General features: G+C 44.6%; 1 protein-coding gene across 2 annotated transcripts in view; it reads left to right on the top strand.

Annotated features, from left to right (window-relative positions):
• KIRREL1 (kirre like nephrin family adhesion molecule 1) overlaps positions 1 to 21847 on the top strand; it is a 249884-nt gene that overhangs the window by 187305 nt on the left and 40732 nt on the right. For both annotated transcript variants that reach the window (XM_066609132.1, XM_066609131.1), the window contains one exon: positions 18927 to 19073. In XM_066609132.1, the coding sequence (XP_066465229.1) occupies positions 18927 to 19073 (147 nt within the window). The remainder of the gene's footprint in view (positions 1 to 18926; positions 19074 to 21847) is intronic.

The raw sequence follows: 21847 nt of genomic DNA, 5'->3' as shown, positions 1-21847 counted from the left end.
TCAGACACATTAGTTGCAGCTCCACCGCTGTATTTGGCTGCCCTTGACTGTGAAGTGCCTGTTGGTCAGAACGATTCCTGACATCCTCCTCTGACCCCTTTTGATGAGTTGGCTCCGTCCACAGGATCCCCTTTGGCTGGATGTTTTTCCCCAATCACATCATTCTCTGTATGCTCTTCACACTGTTACACAAGAAATCCCCACATGGTTGGCAGTGACATCCCGGCCCTGGCTAGTTTGCACCAATGACCCGGCCTCTTTGGAAGTTGCTCAGATCGCTGGATTTTCCCATCTAATGTTGATTCACACTGAAAACTTGATTTCATGCTGCACTCTGGGGTCACCGGAATAGTCTACATATAGGGAAGCACCAATCATGAAAGGGTCAGAGGCTCTAATAAAGTGGCCCATCAGTGTAGGTGCCATACGGAATTTGGCTTGAGCTAAGCCCCCACCTAACACCCAAATTCTATCCTTCTTGCTCTCTCTTTTCTGGGCTCTACTTCTTCGACTTCTTAAGTAAATGCTGCCATAACCATCGCCATCTGTAGTCCTTCCTAATTCCAACATACGAGAACTTGTCCGTCCGAACGGCCCCCTTTGTCATACAGATAAGAGGACGGGGACGATGAGAAGTAACGAAGATGGAGACAACTTTGTTCAGGAGATGAAAGTATCTCCAAAGTGACTTAGATCGGAGGAATAATTAAAGAGACGTGACCTTTGTGTGATGGTATTAGAGGCAGGAAAAGCGGTCAAACGCTAAAGTGAACTGACACGCGTCTCCTGGGTAATGAGGACATTGGGATGTTCTTTTAAGACACCGAGGAGAGAACAGACCTTTTTTCTTGTGTCTTTCTGATAAGACACATGAAAGTCTCTACCAGAAACAGACGAAAAGGGCATTAAGTCGTGACTAAGATGGCTTGTAAGGGTAGGGGCGGGGGCTACCATTTTGTGAATCAATACATTAGGATCTAATGACGTCTCTGAGGCTCAAGGTGTTGATTGGACAATCAATATTTCCATTCCTATAGGACTGCTACACACTAGAAGGTTTGGATATATAAGTAGTCACATGGGCAGAAAGATTTAATAGTCAGTCGCTCACCTAAAATGAGTGAGAGCTCTCTTGTTTTGAAGATTTCAAGGGGCAATTTTAGGCTAGTTTGCACAACTGGATGTGCAAAGATCTGGACTAGAACGTGGAATTTACAGATCTTTACAAACTTAGCAATAACTTAAGAACCGAGTGCAATAAGAGAGCTAACCGAAAATACTTGAACCAGACTTGTCCCTCAAGCAGAGCACCCACCCTGATAAGGGCAACCCCACTATGAAAGAGAGACACAGATACTAACTGTACCAGTATATTAAACATAAACAGTAGCTTTCACTTCATCTTGCTAAAAAAAACCTTTGGCACAGCAAGGCCAGTTAACAAGCAGTATATCCCTACAGTAAGCTTGATAGGCTGACTAGAGAGATAGACAGCACAGCCAGCTTATCAGCACTTGAATCGAATGGAGATGTTACTTCCTGTGTATCCAGAGCTGAATGGGTCAGATAGGGTAATGTTTCTCCTAAAAGATGTGTGAGGAGATTTGCAAGGCCATCAATGCTCCTCTGGGAAATATATGCAAATGCGAATATGGAAGAATAACTCTGCAGTGCCACCTATTGGAAGGCAGCTTTCCTGCAAACCAATCTCAAACTTTTCAAACAAGTCTGGGAATTGTAAGTCAAAACCAGAATAACCATACACAGACGGCTGTTTCGGGGTGATTCACAGTCATTGTTATAAGGCTTGTTTAAAAAGTCTGACACTGACTAACAGGAATGCTGCCTTTTAATAGATGGTGCTGCAGATATATTGTTCCATCTTTCCATTTGCATATTTCCCAGAGGAGCATAGATAGCCTTATCAGTCTCCTTACACGCCTTCTAGGTGCTCTCCTCAAGTAGAAACAATATCCTTCCAAACCCATATCTATAGGCCTCTCGGTAGCCAAGCCAGAAACCTACTGCACACTGATGAGTGGCAAACACCCCGAAACAGCTGTCTGTGTATGGTTATTCTGGCTTTGGCTTACAATTCCCAGTCATTGTTATAAGGATTGTTTAAAAAGTCTAACATTGACTCGCAGGAATGCTGCCTTCCAATAGGTGGTGCTGCAGAGGTATTGTCCCATCTTCCCATCTCCAGAGCTGAATGGGCCTGTGCTGTAACCACTCTCCACTATGTAAGTGATTTAGTGCTGCATCTCGCGGCCCCATCATTCGTAGGATCAGTGGCGGTCCCCGATCATGGAGTGACAGCATAGAATTGGCAGCAATGTCGTTTTGGACATCCGTAGGGACTCTGTAGCATACTCTACACAGTCCTGCTCCTGCCGCAGGATCCCTTTAAGAGCATTTATCGAACGGCTCATTTTTCCCCCTTTAACATGGCACCTGTGTATTTTTTTTTTTCATGTCTGACATGAGTGGAGCATGTGCCGTGTAGATCCTGGAGCACACAGGGAGGATGTTAAAGTGAAGTGGCAGTGAGATGTGTAGGAACAACGTGACACCTCAGAAGACGGTAGGACGAGGACGATAGATATTCTCCCGGCTCACCATCGGCAAAGCTTAGAACATTTTATTCATCTGCAATTCAGCTCCCAGGTGGAGTCCCTGTCTTGTTTGTGCTCTCAGTGAGCAGACAGGCACAAAGAGCAGCGATGATTTAAATAGGGGACGTGGGGAAGCAAGGAAGATATTCCCCTCAAGGGGGACACAAGATATAGCCTCAAAGCAGGAAGAAATCTTAAGAGTTTTCAAGGGTGGGAGGGAAGCCTGTCCTTGCTCTGAGGTGTGAAGTTAATCGCCGTAGATTTTATAGAATGTCTTCCAGCCTTTCTGCTGCTGCTGGAGGAGAATCTTCAAATATCCTTCATCAGACATTAACCTGGTCTTAAAGGGCCTCTCAAACACAGTTTCCATGCCTGTCCTCTCACCTGTCACACTCTGGAGGTCTCTTCTGTGTATTGCAGCCCCCTGTCTGATGTTTATCAGCCACCCTCATGAGAGATTTTTTTACTTTCACTTTCACATCACTCCTATGATGTATCAACACAATATTAGCTGAGGTTATACCATTTCTGCCTGTTGGGGGGACAGTTGAATTATCATTACTGTATATATTTACCTAAATTAGCTATAGAGCTTGCAGTCAGGAGGATGAGCTGTGATCTCCTCTATTATACCTGTGTGGATGGTGTTAGGCGAACACCATATAACTCTCATTTAATCTAAGCACAGTCCGTCAAACCTTCTCCGGATCCCAGAGTCCCATCTGAGGAGTTACAATCTCAGTCCATATACGTCCACTTGTCAATGTCCCTCATAGCGCGCACTACTGTCGTTCGACCGGTCTTACATTTCCATCAGCTTTCACTGTTGCGGTGTAGTGGCAATGTTAGGGTCTTTGGAGAGGGAGTCCCCTGCAAGACTGGAGACTCCCTCTCCTCTTCCCAGAGAACAATGGAATTGGGTGTTCAAATCGAAGAAAACCAGCGCTGTCATGTGGTTCTGCAGTTCTTGGCAGGTTTGGACGACTATTGCAGGCAGTATTATATAGACACTCTAGGCAGTATCATATCGGGCAGTATTATATGAGCATTGTGTGGGCTACTTTAGCAGACACTATTATATGGATGTTGTATGTGGTTCTATATCAGGCAGTATTATATGGGCACTGTGCGCTACTCTAGCAGGCACTATTATATGGATGTTGTATGCGGTACTATAGCAGGCAGTATTATATGGATGTTGTATGCGGTACTATAGCAGGCACTATTATATGGATGTTGTATGCGGTACTATAGCAGGCAGTATTATATGGATGTTGTATGCGGTACTACAGCAGGCAGTATTATATGGATGTTGTATGCGGTACTACAGCAGGCAGTATTATATGGATGTTGTATGCGGTACTACAGCAGGCAGTATTATATGGATGTTGTATGCGGTACTATAGCAGGCACTATTATATGTATGTTGCATGCGGTACTATAGCAGGCAGTATTATATGGATGTTGTATGTGGTATTATAGCAGGCAGTATTATATGGATGTTGTATGCGGTACTACAGCAGGCAGTATTACATGGATGTTGTATGCGGTACTACAGCAGGCAGTATTATATGGATGTTGTATGCGGTACTACAGCAGGCAGTATTATATGGATGTTGTATGCGGTACTACAGAAGGCAGTATTATATGGATGTTGTATGCGGTATTATAGCAGGCACTATTATATGGATGTTGTATGCCGTACTATAGCAGGCAGTATTATATAGATGTTGTATGCGGTACTATAGCAGGCAGTATTATATGGATGTTGTATGCCGTACTATAGCAGGCAGTATTATATGGATGTTGTATGCGGTACTATAGCAGGCAGTATTATATGGATGTTGTATGCGGTACCACAGCAGGCAGTATTATATGGATGTTGTATGCCGTACTATAGCAGGCAGTATTATATGGATGTTGTATGCGGTACTACAGCAGGCAGTATTATATGGATGTTGTATGTGGTACTACAGAAGGCAGTATTATATGGATGTTGTATGCGGTACTATAGCAGGCAGTATTATATGGATGTTGTATGCGGTACTGTAGCAGGCAGTATTATATGGATGTTGTATGCGGTACTATAGCAGGCAGTATTATATGGATGTTGTATGCGGTACTATAGCAGGCAGTATTACGTGGATGTTGTATGTGGTTCTATATCAGGCAGTATTATATGGGCACTGTGCGCTACTCTAGCAGGCACTATTATATGGATGTTGTATGCGGTACTATAGCAGGCAGTATTATATGGATGTTGTATGCGGTACTACAGCAGGCAGTATTATATGGATGTTGTATGCGGTACTACAGCAGGCAGTATTATATGGATGTTGTATGCGGTACTACAGCAGGCAGTATTATATGGATGTTGTATGCGGTACTATAGCAGGCACTATTATATGTATGTTGCATGCGGTACTATAGCAGGCAGTATTATATGGATGTTGTATGTGGTATTATAGCAGGCAGTATTATATGGATGTTGTATGCGGTACTACAGCAGGCAGTATTACATGGATGTTGTATGCGGTACTACAGCAGGCAGTATTATATGGATGTTGTATGCGGTACTACAGCAGGCAGTATTATATGGATGTTGTATGCGGTACTACAGAAGGCAGTATTATATGGATGTTGTATGCGGTACTACAGCAGGCAGTATTATATGGATGTTGTATGCCGTACTATAGCAGGCAGTATTATATGGATGTTGTATGCCGTACTATAGCAGGCAGTATTATATGGATGTTGTATGCGGTACCACAGCAGGCAGTATTATATGGATGTTGTATGCTGTACTATAGCAGGCAGTATTATATGGATGTTGTATGCGGTACTACAGCAGGCAGTATTATATGGATGTTGTATGTGGTACTAGAGAAGGCAGTATTATATGGATGTTGTATGCGGTACTATAGCAGGCAGTATTATATGGATGTTGTATGCGGTACTGTAGCAGGCAGTATTATATGGATGTTGTATGCGGTACTATAGCAGGCAGTATTATATGGATGTTGTATGCGGTACTATAGCAGGCAGTATTACGTGGATGTTGTATGCGGTACTACTGCAGGCAGAATTATTTGGATCTTGTATGCGGTACTACAGCAGGCAGTATTATATGGATGTTGTATGCGGTACTACAGCAGGCAGTATTATATGGATGTTGTATCCGGTACTACAGCAGGCAGTATTATATGGATGTTGTATGCGGTACTATAACAGGCACTATTACATGGATGTTGTATGCGGTACTATAGCAGGCAGTATTACATGGATGTTGTATGCGGTACTACAGCAGGCAGTATTATATGGATGTTGTATGCGGTACTACTGCAGGCAGAATTATTTGGATCTTGTATGCGGTACTACAGCAGGCAGTATTATATGGATGTTGTATGCGGTACTATAGCAGGCACTATTATATGGATGTTGTATGCAGTATTATAGCAGGCAGTATTATATGGATGTTGTATGCGGTACTATAACAGGCACTATTATATGGATGTTGTATGCGGTAGTATAGCAGACAGTATTATATGGATGTTGTATGCGGTACTATAGCAGACAGTATTATATGGATGTTGTATGCGGTACTATAGCAGGCACTATTATATGGATGTTGTATGCGGTACTATAGCAGGCACTATTATATGGATGTTGTATGAGGTACTATAGCAGGCACTATTATGTGGATGTTGTATGAGGTACTATAGCAGGCACTATTATATGGATGTTGTATGCGGTATTATAGCAGGCACTATTATATGGATGCTGTATGCGGTACTATAGCAGGCACTATTATATGGATGTTGTATGAGGTACTATAGCAGGCACTATTATATGGATGTTGTATGAGGTACTATAGCAGGCACTATTTTAAGGATATTGTATGAGGTACTATAGCAGACAGTATTATATGGATGTTGTATGCGGTACTATAGCAGACAGTATTATATGGATGTTGTATGCGGTACTATAGCAGGCACTATTATATGGATGTTGTATGCGGTACTATAGCAGGCACTATTATATGGATGTTGTATGAGGTACTATAGCAGGCACTATTATGTGGATGTTGTATGAGGTACTATAGCAGGCACTATTATATGGATGTTGTATGCGGTATTATAGCAGGCACTATTATATGGATGCTGTATGCGGTACTATAGCAGGCACTATTATATGGATGTTGTATGAGGTACTATAGCAGGCACTATTATATGGATGTTGTATGCGGTACTATAGCAGGCACTATTATATGGATGTTGTATGAGGTACTATAGCAGGCACTATTTTAAGGATATTGTATGAGGTACTATAGCAGACAGTATTATATGGATGTTGTATGCGGTACTATAACAGGCACTATTATATGGATGTTGTATGAGGTACTATAGCAGGCAGTATTATATGGATGTTGTATGCGGTACTACAGCAGGCAGTATTATATGGATGTTGTATGCGGTATTATAGCAGGCACTATTATATGGATGTTGTATGCGGTATTATAGCAGGCAGTATTATATGGATGTTGTAAGCGGTATTATAGCAGGCAGTATTATATGGATGTTGTATGCGGTACTATAGCAGGCACTATTTTATGGATATTGTATGAGGTACTATAGCAGGCACTATTACATGGATGTTGTATGAGGTACTATAGCAGGCAGTATTATATGGATGTATGCGGTACTATAGCAGGCACTATTATATGGATGTTGTATGTGGTATTATAGCAGGCAGTATTATATGGATGTTGTATGAGGTACTATAGCAGGCAGTATTATATGGATGTTGTATGCGGTATTATAGCAGGCAGTATTATATGGATGTTGTATGCGGTATTATAGCAGGCAGTATTATATGGATGTTGTATGCGGTATTATAGCAGGCAGTATTATATGGATGTTGTATGCGGTATTATAGCAGGCATTATTACATGGATGTTGTATGAGGTACTATAGCAGGCGGTATTATATGGATGTTGTATGAGGTACTATAGCAGGCACTATTATATGGATGTTGTAAGCGGTATTATAGCAGGCAGTATTATATGGATGTTGTATGCGGTATTATAGCAGGCATTATTACATGGATGTTGTATGAGGTACTATAGCAGGCGGTATTATATGGATGTTGTATGCGGTACTATAGCAGGCAGTATTATATGGATGTTGTATGAGGTACTATAGCAGGCACTATTATATGGATGTTGTAAGCGGTATTATAGCAGGCACTATTATATGGATGTTGTATGCGGTATTATAGCAGGCAGTATTATATGGATGTTGTATGCGGTATTATAGCAGGCAGTATTATATGGATGTTGTATGAGGCACTATTATATGGATATTGTATGAGGTACTGTAGCAGGCAGTATTACATGGATGTTGTATGTGGTATTATAGCAGGCACTATTATATGGATGTTGTATGCAGTATTACAGCAGGCAGTATTATATGGATATTGTATGCGGTACTACAGCAGGCACTATTATATGGATGTTGTATGCGGTATTATAGCAGGCAGTATTATATGGATATTGTAGGAGGTACTGTACTAAAATATTACAGGATAAGAAGCACAAAGTAGGACACGTGTGCTCCCATGTTTTATATCCTGCTGTTGGCGGGACATGGGGTTGGGTAGAAGTTATTAGTTTTGTTTCTGTAATTCTGAGTTCGGAACTTCACAACGCAATCCTATAAAATTAATATAATTCTCCAGACTGTTAATATTTGGTAAATTAATTTTCCCCCCCCGATGGTTTGATGAGGAGGCGAGGAGAGGAGCTCTTGTTTCTTCCTGTCTTAGTGATACTTCCAGTTCTCTGAGCGGCGGCCGCGTGTTCTTACAGAGTAATAATGTTCTTCTGCCGCTCGTCTGAGGAACACACAGATGATAGAGGGAGATATATTATTAACGGATTACATTGATGGTACCAGAAGATATCGGAATATATATATACTGTATAATGCTGATGTATATGTAATATGAGATTATATAATCCTGCAGTAGATGTAATACAAGTACACACTCGTTCTCAGCACCAATCCCTCCCCTAGAGGTTGTCGGATGGAATAACACTTACTCTGTGTGATTGTAAAATTGATATAAGTGATTACAATATCAGAGCTAAAGCATCATTTATAGTAGAGAACCGACCACTTGTAGGGAGGCTCCAGTACCCTGTTGTACACCCTCTAGCTTGGATACATGATGTGATACGGGTGGGCATGGAGGTTCTAGTACCCTGTTGTACTGACTCTAGCTTGGATACATGATGTGATACGGGTGGGTATGGAGGCTCTAGTGCCCTGTTGTACTGACTCTAGCTTGGATACATGATGTGATACGGGTGGGCATGGAGGCTCTAGTACCCCGTTGTACCGCCTCTAGCTTGGATACAAGATGTGATACAGACGGGCATGGAGGCTCTAGTACCCTGTTGTACTGACTCTAGCTTGAATACAAGATGTGATACAGACGGGCATGGAGGCTCTAGTACCCTGTTGTACCGCCTCTAGCTTGGATACATGATGTGATACGGGTGGGTATGGAGGCTCTAGTGCCCTGTTGTACTGACTCTAGCTTGGATACATGATGTGATACGGGTGACCAGGGAGGCTCTAGGACCCCGTTGTACCGCCTCTAGCTTGGATACAAGATGTGATATGGGTGACCAGGGAGGCTCTAGGACCCTGCTGTACCGCCTCTAGCTTGGATACAAGATGTGATACGGGTGACCAGGGAGGCTCTAGGACCCTGTTGTACCGCCTCTAGCTTGGATACATGATGTGATACGGGCGGGGATGGAGGCATGCAGGTTCTGTATGGTGTCCTGTGGCATAGCGCTCCACATTCGCTGTAACTGAGCATCTAGATCGTGTAAACTCGTAGACTGTGGAAATTGGCGTCCAAGATGGTCCTATTGATCCTCAATCGGCAATAAATCTGGTGACCAGGCGGCCACAAAGGCGTAACAAAGTTGTGAGGAACATTGCGTGTTTAATTGTCTCTCCGCAGTCGTCCTGAACCCTAACGTGCGCAGGCCTCATCTCAGCCGCTCATGTCCTAGATTCCTCCTTTCTTCAGTTTGTCCGCAGTCATGGGGCTACTCTGCCTGTCACCCTGTCATCTACAGGCTCCTCCGACCTCGGAGCCCCATAGCTATCTCTAGGAGGGGTCCTCAGACTACTGTCCCACCAAGTGAGATGGCATCCAGGCAGGGAATAGATGGAGGGTTGGCCGCGCATGCGTGCGGTCCTCTCTCTTCGAGAAGCGTTGCTCCGCTGACTGTTTCTGCGCCGCCTGTAAACACTGCCGACAGATTGGTACAAAAAACAGAAAAGCGAGATGTTGGTAAAATAACTGCATGTCGTTTTAAACTGTGAAATGTTGAAATCTCAAAGCATAAAATCAGCTTTTCAGCCTAAACATCAGTCTTAGTATAAAAAGCTTTATGTGCCACAAAATCAATTTCACGAAAACGCCTATTTTACACATCGCATTAATGTTGGGAAAATAACAGCGCTGGCTCAAGTGAATGGCGCCGACCGTGGAAAGTCGTAGCAGGTTCCCTTTAAAGGTGTTGTCCAGCTTTAGGTCGGCTGCACAAGACCGGATCGGAACCTGCAGTGACCCCGGCCAGTGACCCTGCAAAATCTGTATTGCGGATGACCGCGGAGGCTCGCAGGCGGGTATGCATAGTACAGATTAAAAAAATATATATTTGTATTTCCCACACCCTCGCTAGGCGATGGCGCAGGTGCCCGCAGCCCATCCCCATTGTTCATTGCAGATGGGTTGAGGGTCGGACGGACTCCACTAACTTCAATGGAGTCCATTCGTGTGGAGTCCACAGCAAATTACAACATAATTCGTTTCCGCGAGTGTGAAGGAAAAAGCGAAAGGTATATACCTTTCAAAGTGCGTAATAATTCAATTCTGCAATAGGGATCCCGTCGTGTAAAGCTGGACTCACGCTAATGAGGTCTCATCCTCAGGATAGGCCATCGATAGTAGATGGGTGGGGGCCACCACTTGGGACCACCAGTGTTCAGCTGGTTACAGGTTTCTGGAACTGGTATCAAAACTGGCTAAAAAGGAAAGCTATGGGTGTCGCCCGTAGCAACCAATCAAAGCGCTGCTTTCATTTTACCGCAGTAATCTTAGAAAGGAAAGCTGCAGTGTGATTGGTTGCCATTGGCAACAAAGATAGTTTTTCTCTGTTTTGATAAATCAGGCCCATTAAGGCCTCATAGTTCTCCATGGAGAATCCGTAGCGGGTCCCTCCTGCCCCGCGGACATGAGGCATAAAAATAAGAATTAACTCACCTCTCGCCCGCTCCGGATCTTCATTTCGCCGCAGCTTCATCTTCTCTCCGTCGCGGCCGGATCTTCTTTCTTCGGCCCGGCGGATGCGCAGGGTACGTCGGTTGCGTGCCCCGCGCATGCGCCGGCCCGAAGAAAAAAGATTCGGCCGCGACGGAGAGAAGATGAAGCCGCGGCGAAATGAAGATCCGGAGCGGGTGAGTAAATTCCGATTTTTGTCTCCCACGGATCCGGACGGCTTCCATAGGCTTCAATAGAAGCCTGCGGGAGCCGTCCCCGCGGGAGACCCGCACGAAAATGGAGCATGGTCCAGATTTTTTCATGCTCCATTTTTTTAAAATCCCTTTTATTGACCATCCGCGGGTATTTATCTACCCGCAGGTGGTCAATGCATCCCTATGGGGTGCGGATCCGCGGGCAGGAGAAGAGTTAAAATCCGCTGCGGATTTTAATTCTTCTTTTGCCCGTGGACATGAGGCCTAAGTCTCGCAAGTGGCGCTGATATTAACCAATGAAGCTCGGTGCTCTAATTAGCACTACCCCCCCTTTGTCCTGGTGTATACACCCAACACCTTGCCGAATATTTTGGGAACGTTTCAAGCTGCTATAATGTCGTATCAGATCCGTTTTTCTATTAGAGATTTACAGTAATGCCAAAGAAAAGCGCGGTTTTGGGGTCGCATTGTATCCCCCAGTATAATACACTGTCTGACTACTGTGAGCGTTGCATTGTTCTTCAGACCGGTGGAAACATGTCTGTCCTTGGCTGGTACGATCCCCGGCAATATTCTTTATACTAATACAATACATTATCTGTGAGACGCCGCTGTGGCTTCTCTCCACCGCCCAGAACTGCGCACGGTTTCATAACATTGCGGCTTGGTAGTTGGAAGGAAAAAAATTCCTTAAAACCACATAATAATTCCTAATCAAAGGCGGAATGACAGCGAATCACCTTCTGAGACGCTCATTTTTTGAATGCAACACCAGGACCATAATAGGTTATAGTTTTTCATATAAATTTAGCCACCTGGTGGCACTGTGTCGATATTGTACGGTGTACAGATGTGACTTCACATCAGTCCTCCCCATAATATTCTCCAGCCACGACTTTACAGACATCCTAGTGAAGCTACACTCAACGGCCACTTCATTAATGACCCCAATGTAGTAGTGTACTGGATCCCCTTAGGCTTCAGAACTGACACAATTCATCTTGAGATCCCTTCACAGGTATCAGAGGACTTAGGCTGGTAATGGTGGAGTAATGATATAGGGAATGTTTTCTTGGCACACCCTGACAGGAAGGGGTCAGCGATTGATTCCTGCTGCTTACACCAAATTCTGCCCTCCCATCAGCCCGGGGCAACAGAAATCTGGATCCATCTGACCAGGAGATGTTTTTCCGCTGCTCAGTGATACAATTTTTGCGCTCTTTTGCCCCCCAGAGTCTTACCTTTCTGTTTCTCTTACACACAATAGAATAGATAGATGGATAGATGGATGGATGGATAGATAAGAGAGATAGTTATGAGATACGTAGATATGAGATAGATAGATACATGTAAGATTATGAGATAGATAGATAGATATAGATATGAGATAGATAGATATAGATATGAGATACGTAGATATGAGATAGATAGATAGATAGATAGATAGATAGATAGATAGATAGATAGATAGATAGATAGATATGAGATACGTAGATATGAGATAGATAGATAGATGTGAGATAGATAGATAGATATGAGATAGGTAGATGTGAGATACGTAGATGTGAGATACGTAGATGTGAGATATGAGATAGATAGATATAAGATAATGAGATATGAGATAGATAGATAGATAGATAGATAGATATGAGATAGATAGATAGATAGATAGATAGATAGATAGATAGATAGATAGATAGATAGATAGATATGAGATAGATAGATAGATATGAGATACGTAGATATGAGATAGATAGATAGATGTGAGATAGATAGATAGATATGAGATAGGTAGATGTGAGATACGTAGATGTGAGATATGAGATAGATAGATAGATAGATAGATAGATAGATAGATATGAGATAGGTAGATGTGAGATACGTAAATGTGAGATACGTAGATGTGAGATATGAGATAGATAGATATAAGATAGTGAGATATGAGATAGATAGATAGATATAGATATGAGATAGATAGATAGATATGAGATACGTAGATATGAGATAGATAGATAGATGTGAGATAGATAGATATGAGATAGGTAGATGTGAGATACTTAGATGTGAGATAGATAGATATAAGATAATGAGATATGAGATAGATATGAGATAGATAGGAGATAGATAGATCATGACTACAAAGGGTTACTGTGCGGGGCGTCCACGCCAAGTCCTCGCTTCCGCAGTACAAGTTCTTTCTTTCGGCAGCGATTTTTCTTTTCCACAATTAATTTAATTGACTGAGATAGGTAAGGAAGCGGAGCAAAGGCTGCACTTAACGTAAGCTTTTAGTAAATTAAACTTTTCGGGATCTGTAAATTAAAAATATATATTTTGCGCAGCTCAACTTGTAGCCTCCGAGAACTGGCGAACGATAAAACTGTAGTTGACATTAAAAGCCGAGAGTGGAGCTGGGATAGTTGTACAAGCTGCATGGCTCTTTCAGGCTGGACTTAAAGGGGCAGCGGTCCCTGCGAGAGATTTGCCCTCCTGAGCAATGGCAGCACTCACTGTCCCTCCCATCTCATACGGCACATGCTTAGATACTACACCCCATGGCTGTCTCCGACCACCGCTAGCCCAGAAGGCTGAATACATACATAGCACACTTCGGCCAGATCTTCCTGGCTTGCAAAGCGGTAGAAGAGAGGAAAAGGGGAACCATTTGACTATTTGGGTGTGTGAAGAGGCGAGTGACCACCTTTATGGGTGCAGCAGAAAAGATGGTCATCCTGGAGGCTATTCACAACACGGTCAGTAACAGCAGGGACGACCTTCGGCATGAAGATTGAGTCGGTGGAATTCACAGGAACAGGGTGCGTTGGCAAAGAACTATTATTGGGGCCACTGGAATACCAGGATGTAAAATCATATGTTGTGGTAAGCCATGCCCCCGCACCACGCCCCTTTTCATTTTGGGCAGTATTTTTTTATGACAAAGGTGGCAACCCTAGTTGCCACCCAGCATGGGTTAGGCTATATTCACATCAGTGTTGGCGTTTCCATTTTTCTGCTCCATTATGGAAGGAGGAATCCCCAGACCGAACACATTCATCAAGCAGCGTAGAACGGACTTTATTGAACGGGGTCCATACTATTTCCGCCAGGACGTCTGGCTTTACCCTAGACGAAAAAGCACAATCCCGGATTTTACCCGACGGAATTCAGCGACAGAGCAGGATGTATGCGAGGCCTTACCCGGATCGAACATCTCAGCGACAGAAGAACTTGGCCATTTGAAGTGCGCCAGCTGTGCCACCAGAAACACCGTCATTAGCCAGGGGTTTGCATTGCAGCTCTTGGGGCTGACAACATATTGCACTTCTTAAGCTTCCTCTCTGCCAGCAGCACAACGTGCGCTCGTCCCTGGCGCTGGAGAACCAGGCTGGATCGTTTACCTGCAGCTGAATGATCTTCTGTTCATGCTAATTAGGATTTAAAAATGCCAAACAATGGCGCTTTATGATGGGAGACAGCGAGCGGGATTTGGGCTGCTGTGTATCATGTGGGCGATGGCGTACTACATACCTGGGGACATGAGTGAGAGTTGCAGGCTGTATATGGTAATGCACAACAACCCGCTACCGAGCAGCCACCCAAAACTAAACCTGTTCAGCACCAGGTTCATGAAGTTTGACTCATAGCTGAGGTCCGAGTCACGGAGGTGGGCTGTTACGGCCACTACCCGCCCGCAGCATGCCGACTGACAGCACTCATACACAAAAGGGAAGAGAGCTGTCAATCTGCAAAATAAGGGGAAGCAAGATGCCGGAATTCCACCAGAGTGTGCTTGCTGATCGGCAAAAAGTACAAAAACACACTATACTGCACTACATAAGTAGTGCAGTGTAGTGTACAATGATTGAACTGTTATATCTTCAAGTACCAAAGATGTATTTTAAAGAAAAAGTTAAATAAAGTTAATTTAAAAAAAAACTTTTTCCCTACAAACCCACTTTATCATAGAAAACTAAAGATTTTACGTATCACCACTTTCGCAGTAAACCGTACTATAAAAATATTATGTCTGCTATCCTACACGGTAAAAAAATGCAAAAAATGATATTTTTCATTCAGCCACCCCTGAAAAAAGGCAATAAAAAGTGATCAAAAGGTTACGCATACCCCAAAACAGTATGAAAGGAAACTACAATTTGTTGCCCGGTCATTAAAGTGCAAAATAGCCTGGTGACTTAGGGGTTGATCCGCATTATCCTGCATTTTTTTTTATTGTGCATGCTCTACACGTGTCAGTCCTCACTGCAGCTCTAGCATTATATTCAATCATCAGAATACCCATAATAAATATAGGTATATATATATAACATATAGTAACACATAAGCAAAAAAGAACTATACAAAAATGATACTATACATATTCTTCAATGATAAACATATTTTGCTTCTTTCGTGTGTGTCCCCAAATTCCCTACGAGCGGTCGTGGTAAATTCCCCCACGCCGGAGAAGCCTCATAGGATCCTGTTTTAGCGCACGATGCAATCGATAACCTGTTAGCCCCCAGGCAGCCTCAGAGACCGAATCAAGCTGCATCTCTCTGGAAACATGACTGCTATTGATCGGCCTGAATGTTTCCTAGAAGGGGGGGGGGGGGGTGATTGCGTTTAGCCCTACAGCTAACACCAATTACTCCCTGTGGGCTGCCGGCTGTCTGAGCCTGCAATGGAAAGAGATCAGGCGGACAGCCACCACCACAACACCCAGATCTTCCCTCCACCCCATAATCCTCATCTTGGGGACCCTCTGTCAATAACGGTCATCATCGAAGATTGGGTCTCCATCGAATGAACACCCCATATGAATGCTGATACAGTGCGAGGATAGAAGAAATACTGAGCGATCACACAGTTTGGTCCACCTTTTTGGGCCATCAGGACTTTCAGACATTCTCCACAGTCGATCCGGCCCATGCCCACTGTCAGTTGGGGCACATTTTGGTGATAAATAGAAGCAGCTCTCACAGCCCTTTCCGGCATACATACATTTCCGCCAAACATGTTCAATGGGGTTACTTTCCGGTGAGTTTGGGGGCCAAGGCAGTGTGGAGAATTCAATGTCATGTTCCTCCAACCAACCTACTGATCCAAGATCGATGACATGGGGCGTTGTCCTGTTAAAAGATAGCACTGTGGTTGGGGAGATTATGGGTGCAAATGGTCAGCCAATGTTCACTGTCGCATTCACCATTCAAGGATTGTGGTATGATAACCAAAGGTCCTACGCCATATCAGGAAGATGCTCCCCAGCGCTTGACACTGCCACCACCGGCTTGTTGAACCCCAATGGTACACCCATGGGATGCGGCTTTATGCTGTCTACGGCAGATGTGGAAACGGCCATCCGTGTGATTCAGTAGGAAACAGGACTTGTCACTCCACACGACCTTCTTCCAGGTGTCCAAGTTCCATTGTCGTCTTTCCTGGGCTCATGCAAGTCGCTGTTGGCGATGACGCTGGGTCATCAAGGGCATTTTTTTCGGTCTTCAGTTACTGAATCCCAGTCGATACAAGGTACCCTTCATGGTCATTGTGGAAAATCTGTCTAACTTACCCGCTGTTGTATTGCTAGGTCATTTGGTCCACTGTGGCACATCGTTGCCGAGATCTCAGACCCGCCAATCGACACTCCTTCTAGGACCGACCACGCCTGCGCTGTTTGATCTTCTGTCGGATGTCTAGGCATGGTTCAAACCATCTTGATACACTTTTTGCACTGTGGTTCCGGGAACAGCCAACAAGTGCGGCTGTTTCAACAAAAACTGGACCACAGCTCCATGTGCAAACAATCTGTTCGCAGTCAAAGTCACTCAAGTCACCACCTTTACCCATGGCTGCTAAATATTGCCTTCTGCTGCACAGAGAGGAGGTCAACATGTTACCTGAGAGCAGATTGTGACGTGGCCGTCACGCGGTACCGCGTTACTGATCACAAGATGTCACGTACCAGCTGTTCCTAGTGCAGGGATCGCTCAGTGTATTGTGTAGCCCGTGTGGGTCCAGGAGATTCTACGAATGTGGGACTGTAATTCACGAGGTCAGGCCAAAGTAATGGTAGCTGCACCACCTCAACGGCGTCATCAAGTAATGCTCTTGGCCTGTGGCTCAAGCGGTAAATGTTGTCATGTAGCTCATAGACACTTTGTATTTATCTCATGACATTTGTGATTTATTAATTCATGATAAGGATTTCATTACCGTGGCACACACGCCTGCAGGCGTCGTAACTTGTGGTAACATCCTTGTCGCCGCAGCATCGATGATGTATCCGTGACCAGTCCAGTCATGTATTATTTACCAGCTGAAATCCAACTGTCACAGCAGATTGCACAAAGCATAGGGGGTCGAATACATTTCTTGACTACAGCAAATGAAACGATATGCGTTGCCCCTAGGATCCAATCCATGCCAGTTATTGCTTTGTGCCAACTTAGATTGGTTAGATCTTTGATGGCACCTAAAAGTTGGTTTTGGTGGCTCCATACCTATTTCAAAGTTGAACTTTCACGATATTAGGTTGTCTTTAGATTTGTACAAAGAAATCAAACATTGGACGCAATGGTACCTGCTAAATAATGCCCTTAAAGGGGTTTTCCGAGCACCTCTTTGCTGCCTCACTGCTTCCTTACCACCAGTTTTGGTCCCTAAGTCTGCTGTTTACCTCGGTGCAGCGGTCACATCGTTGTTTTCCCATGTGAACGCTGCAATCAATAGAAGACCCAACAGGCACATCACTAGTGACATCCCATAAACCTGACTGGGACTTCTACATTAGAAGCCCTTGTGACAGGTTTACAGGACGTCACCACTCCAGAAGACCCGGTGACGTCACCTGCCAAATGCAATGGTGCCGTAGTGCTAAAATGGCGATCCAGCACCTTGGTAAGTATATTGCTTTTACACAGTTTTGGGCTTGGGGGTCCAAAGCTATATAAAAAGCAAGTTAGAAAACCCGTGAAGTGCCACCTCTTGCTGCAGGAAAAGAAGTCCTACAACTCATTTTGGTTGAAAACGGCCCGAAGAGGAAAGGCACATGTCCGAGTATCTATTTCAAGACCTTGACTGGCACTACGGGCATCAGGATAGACCACTGGGGTAAATACTTTTGTAGGGCACTTTATCTATATAGTAGAGGTTCCCTTTTAGAAAAAAAAATCCATTTGAAGTATCGGCATTAGATTTTCGAGTACTTCCGTACTCGGGTGAAAAGATTCGGGGGGGGCCGGGGGCGGGGGGAGGCATGGTGGAGCGGGGGGTAGCAGCGGGGAACAGGGGGGAGCCCTCTCTCTCTCCCTCTCCCTCCCACTCCCCGCTGCAACCCCCCACTCACCCACGGCGACCCCCGAATCTTTTCACCCGAATACGGAAGTACTCGAAAATCGCGGCGCTCGGGCGAAAAAGGGGCGCAGCCGAGTAGGTTTGTTCATCTCTAATCGGCATGCCTTTACAAGGGCTTATTTTAACTGTACAGAACCTTAGGATCAATGAAGTGGAGGGTGTCATGTACACGATCACTGCTTTACGGCCCGATTATTGTGTTTTATGCTTTGTTAGACCCTCGGCGCTTCCAATATACTCGACTATTATGTCATACTGGTCAATATGATCCACACACCGATTTCCATAATACTTAGTGGTTGCTATGTGTAATGAAATCCTTAGTTCAATAACATTTTATGGACTTTATGGTGTTTTACTTTCTTACTAAGCTTTTTTTGCTTTTCTTTTCTCATTTCAGCCCTTCAGCCTCGTTTCCTCCAGGAGCCTAGTGACCAGACGGTAGTAGCCGGGCAAAGAGTAGTTTTAACATGTGTGGTGCTCAATTACTCGGGGATTGTACAGTGGACCAAAGATGGACTGGCGCTCGGTCTGGGGAATCTAAAAAGTAAGGCTTTAATTTTTTACATTTTTGACAAGAAAGACAAAAAGAGAAAATATAAGATCTAAATGTAGTAGCCAAAAAATATAAGACAACGTAAGAGAGATTTTCACCTCTCAACTGTGATGGACTACTTTGTACCTGTTGAAGACCCCTGAGAGGGTTTGAAACGTGTTGTACTACACTGGTTAGGAGATGTCCAGAACACCTCAATACATCCTCCATAAAAGCTGTCTTGGAAAGCTCTCGACACCAAAGTCCAACAATATTTATTGAATTGTTGGGACATACAGTGTAGTGCTACGCTACAACGCGTTTCAACCCTATCAGGGGTCTTCACCAGGTACAAAAGTACTCCATCATACATACAGGTCTTATATAGTTTGTGGGCTGGTACTTAGGGTCCTTCATCAGGTTGTAAGTACTCCGCTAGTAATCTGGCCACAAATTATTTAAGACCTGTATGTATGAAGGAGAACTTTGTACCCGCTGAAGTGGTTGAATACATTGTAAGGAGAAGTGTTGTTTTAACAGAAAAGAATGACAAAAGGGACTTGTAGTTAGCGGAGAGGTTAGTAAGTTTAGGAGGTGCTGCATAGGTTAACGGTAGATTTGTTGAGAGGACATGTGTGCTACACGCTCCCTATCCTCACAAGGCCCCAGTGAATACCTCATACATCAGGACTGGCTCTCGGAGCCTTCCCCATCCATCAATTACTGCCTCTTCTGCCCCCGCCAACTGCTTCTGCTCTACAAAACCGCAGGCAGCAATTTATCCCCCGGCCCTGCACACAGTTCCCGATTCTGCTGACTAACCAAAATTGCTCCATATACTTCATTTTGTTGGCGTCCTGTTGACACAGTGATAGATGCCAAGAGCTCTGCAGCTCCGAGAGGCTCCGAACGGGGAGACCAGATAAGAGAGCGGGTCACATTCAGGGGAAAGCCATCTCTGACCCTTCCCCACCGTGTTGTTACAGGACACCTCCAGCATCCATACTCATCTGCCGGGGAAAAGAAAATACCTTTTATGGGAATTTGTATGTTATTTCTAAATCAGGCTGGGCCGCAGAGAAGTAGGCCGGGACCACACTGTTATTGACGCTGTGTGAAAGAAAATCTGCCTCGGTTGCCCATAGCAACCAATCACAGCGCAGCTTTTCTTTTACATCAGCAATATAAAAAATGAAAGCTGCGCTGTGATTGGTTGCTATGGGCAACAAAAACAGATTTTGCTTTTGACAACTTCCACAAAAGTGCGGTGCCGGCCTACTACTCTATGGCCCTCCTGTATAACACGTGTTATACAGGGCGCCACAGAATATCACGTGTCGGGCCTTACAGGGCGCCACAGAATATCATGTGTTGGGCCTTACATGTGTTATATAGGGCGCCACAGAATATCACGTGTCGGGCCTTACAGGGCGCCACAGAATATCATGTGTTGGGCCTTACATGTGTTATACAGGGCGCCACAGAATATCACGTGTCGGGCTATACAGGGCGCCACAGAATAACACGTGTCAGGCCTTACCTGTGTTATACAGGGCGCCACAGACTATCACGTGTCGGGCCTTACATGTGTTACACAGGGCGCCACAGAATATCATGTGTTGGGCCTTACATGTGTTATACAGGGCGCCACAGAATGTCTAACACATGTAAGGCCCAACACATGATATTCTGTGGCGCCCTGTGTAACACATGTAAGGCCCGACACGTGATAGTCTGTGGCGCCCTATATAACACATGTAAGGCCCAACAAATGATATTCTGTGGCGCCCTGTAAGGCCCGACACGTGATATTCTGTGGCGCCCTGTATAACACATGTAAGGCCCAACACATGATATTCTGTGGCGCCCTGTAAGGCCCGACACGTGATATTCTGTGGCGCCCTGTATAACACATGTAAGGCCCAACACATGATATTCTGTGGCGCCCTGTAAGGCCCGACACGTGATATTCTGTGGCGCCCTGTATAACACATGTAAGGCCCGACACGTGTTATTCTGTGGTGCCCTGTAAGGCCTTACACGTGATATTCTGTGGCGCCCTGTATAACACATGTAAGGCCCAACACATGATATTCTATGGCGCCCTGTATAACACATGTAAGGCCCGACACATGATATTCTATGGCGCCCTGTATAACACATGTAAGGCCCGACACATGATATTCTATGGCGCCCTGTAAGGCCCGACACGTGATATTCTGTGGCGCCCTGTATAACACACGTAAGGCTCAACACATGATATTCTGTGGCGCCCTGTATAACACATGTAAGGCCCGACATGTGATATTCTGTGGCCCACAATGAGGTCTGGATGCAGAAGAAGCGGCACTCTGCTTTACCCAGAGAACGCAGCCAGCAGAAGGAGCGGGTGCCATCTTGGATTCTTAGCTCCGGCGCACCTCCACACTGCTCAGTTCCGCGACTCACAGGTGGCGGCACATCTCCGATCCCCTACACGGCACCCCTGCCACCCGCAAAGGTAGGAAGCTCAGCACTAAAGAGGTGGAAGGGGAGAAACCCATCATAGTGCAGAGAGCGCCGCAGCCATATAAAGAATGGTTACATTTTGGGCTCATCCACACGACCGTATACAGTTTTGGTTCGTGAAATATGTGTTTTCACAGACCAAAAATGTGCGTATTCACTACATATTTGGACCACCTTGCCTTTTTTTTTTTTGCGCACGTATTCACTTCGTTTTTCACGTGCGCAAAAAAAAAAAAAACATGCAGGTTCTGTAGATATTGTCCTGCCTTCATGCATAA

Source organism: Eleutherodactylus coqui, chromosome 6 (genome assembly GCF_035609145.1).
Source record: "Eleutherodactylus coqui strain aEleCoq1 chromosome 6, aEleCoq1.hap1, whole genome shotgun sequence".
NCBI lineage: Eukaryota > Metazoa > Chordata > Amphibia > Anura > Eleutherodactylidae > Eleutherodactylus > Eleutherodactylus coqui.
Note: the sequence above shows the minus strand (reverse complement) of the source record. Positions and strands in the feature narration are given on the sequence as shown.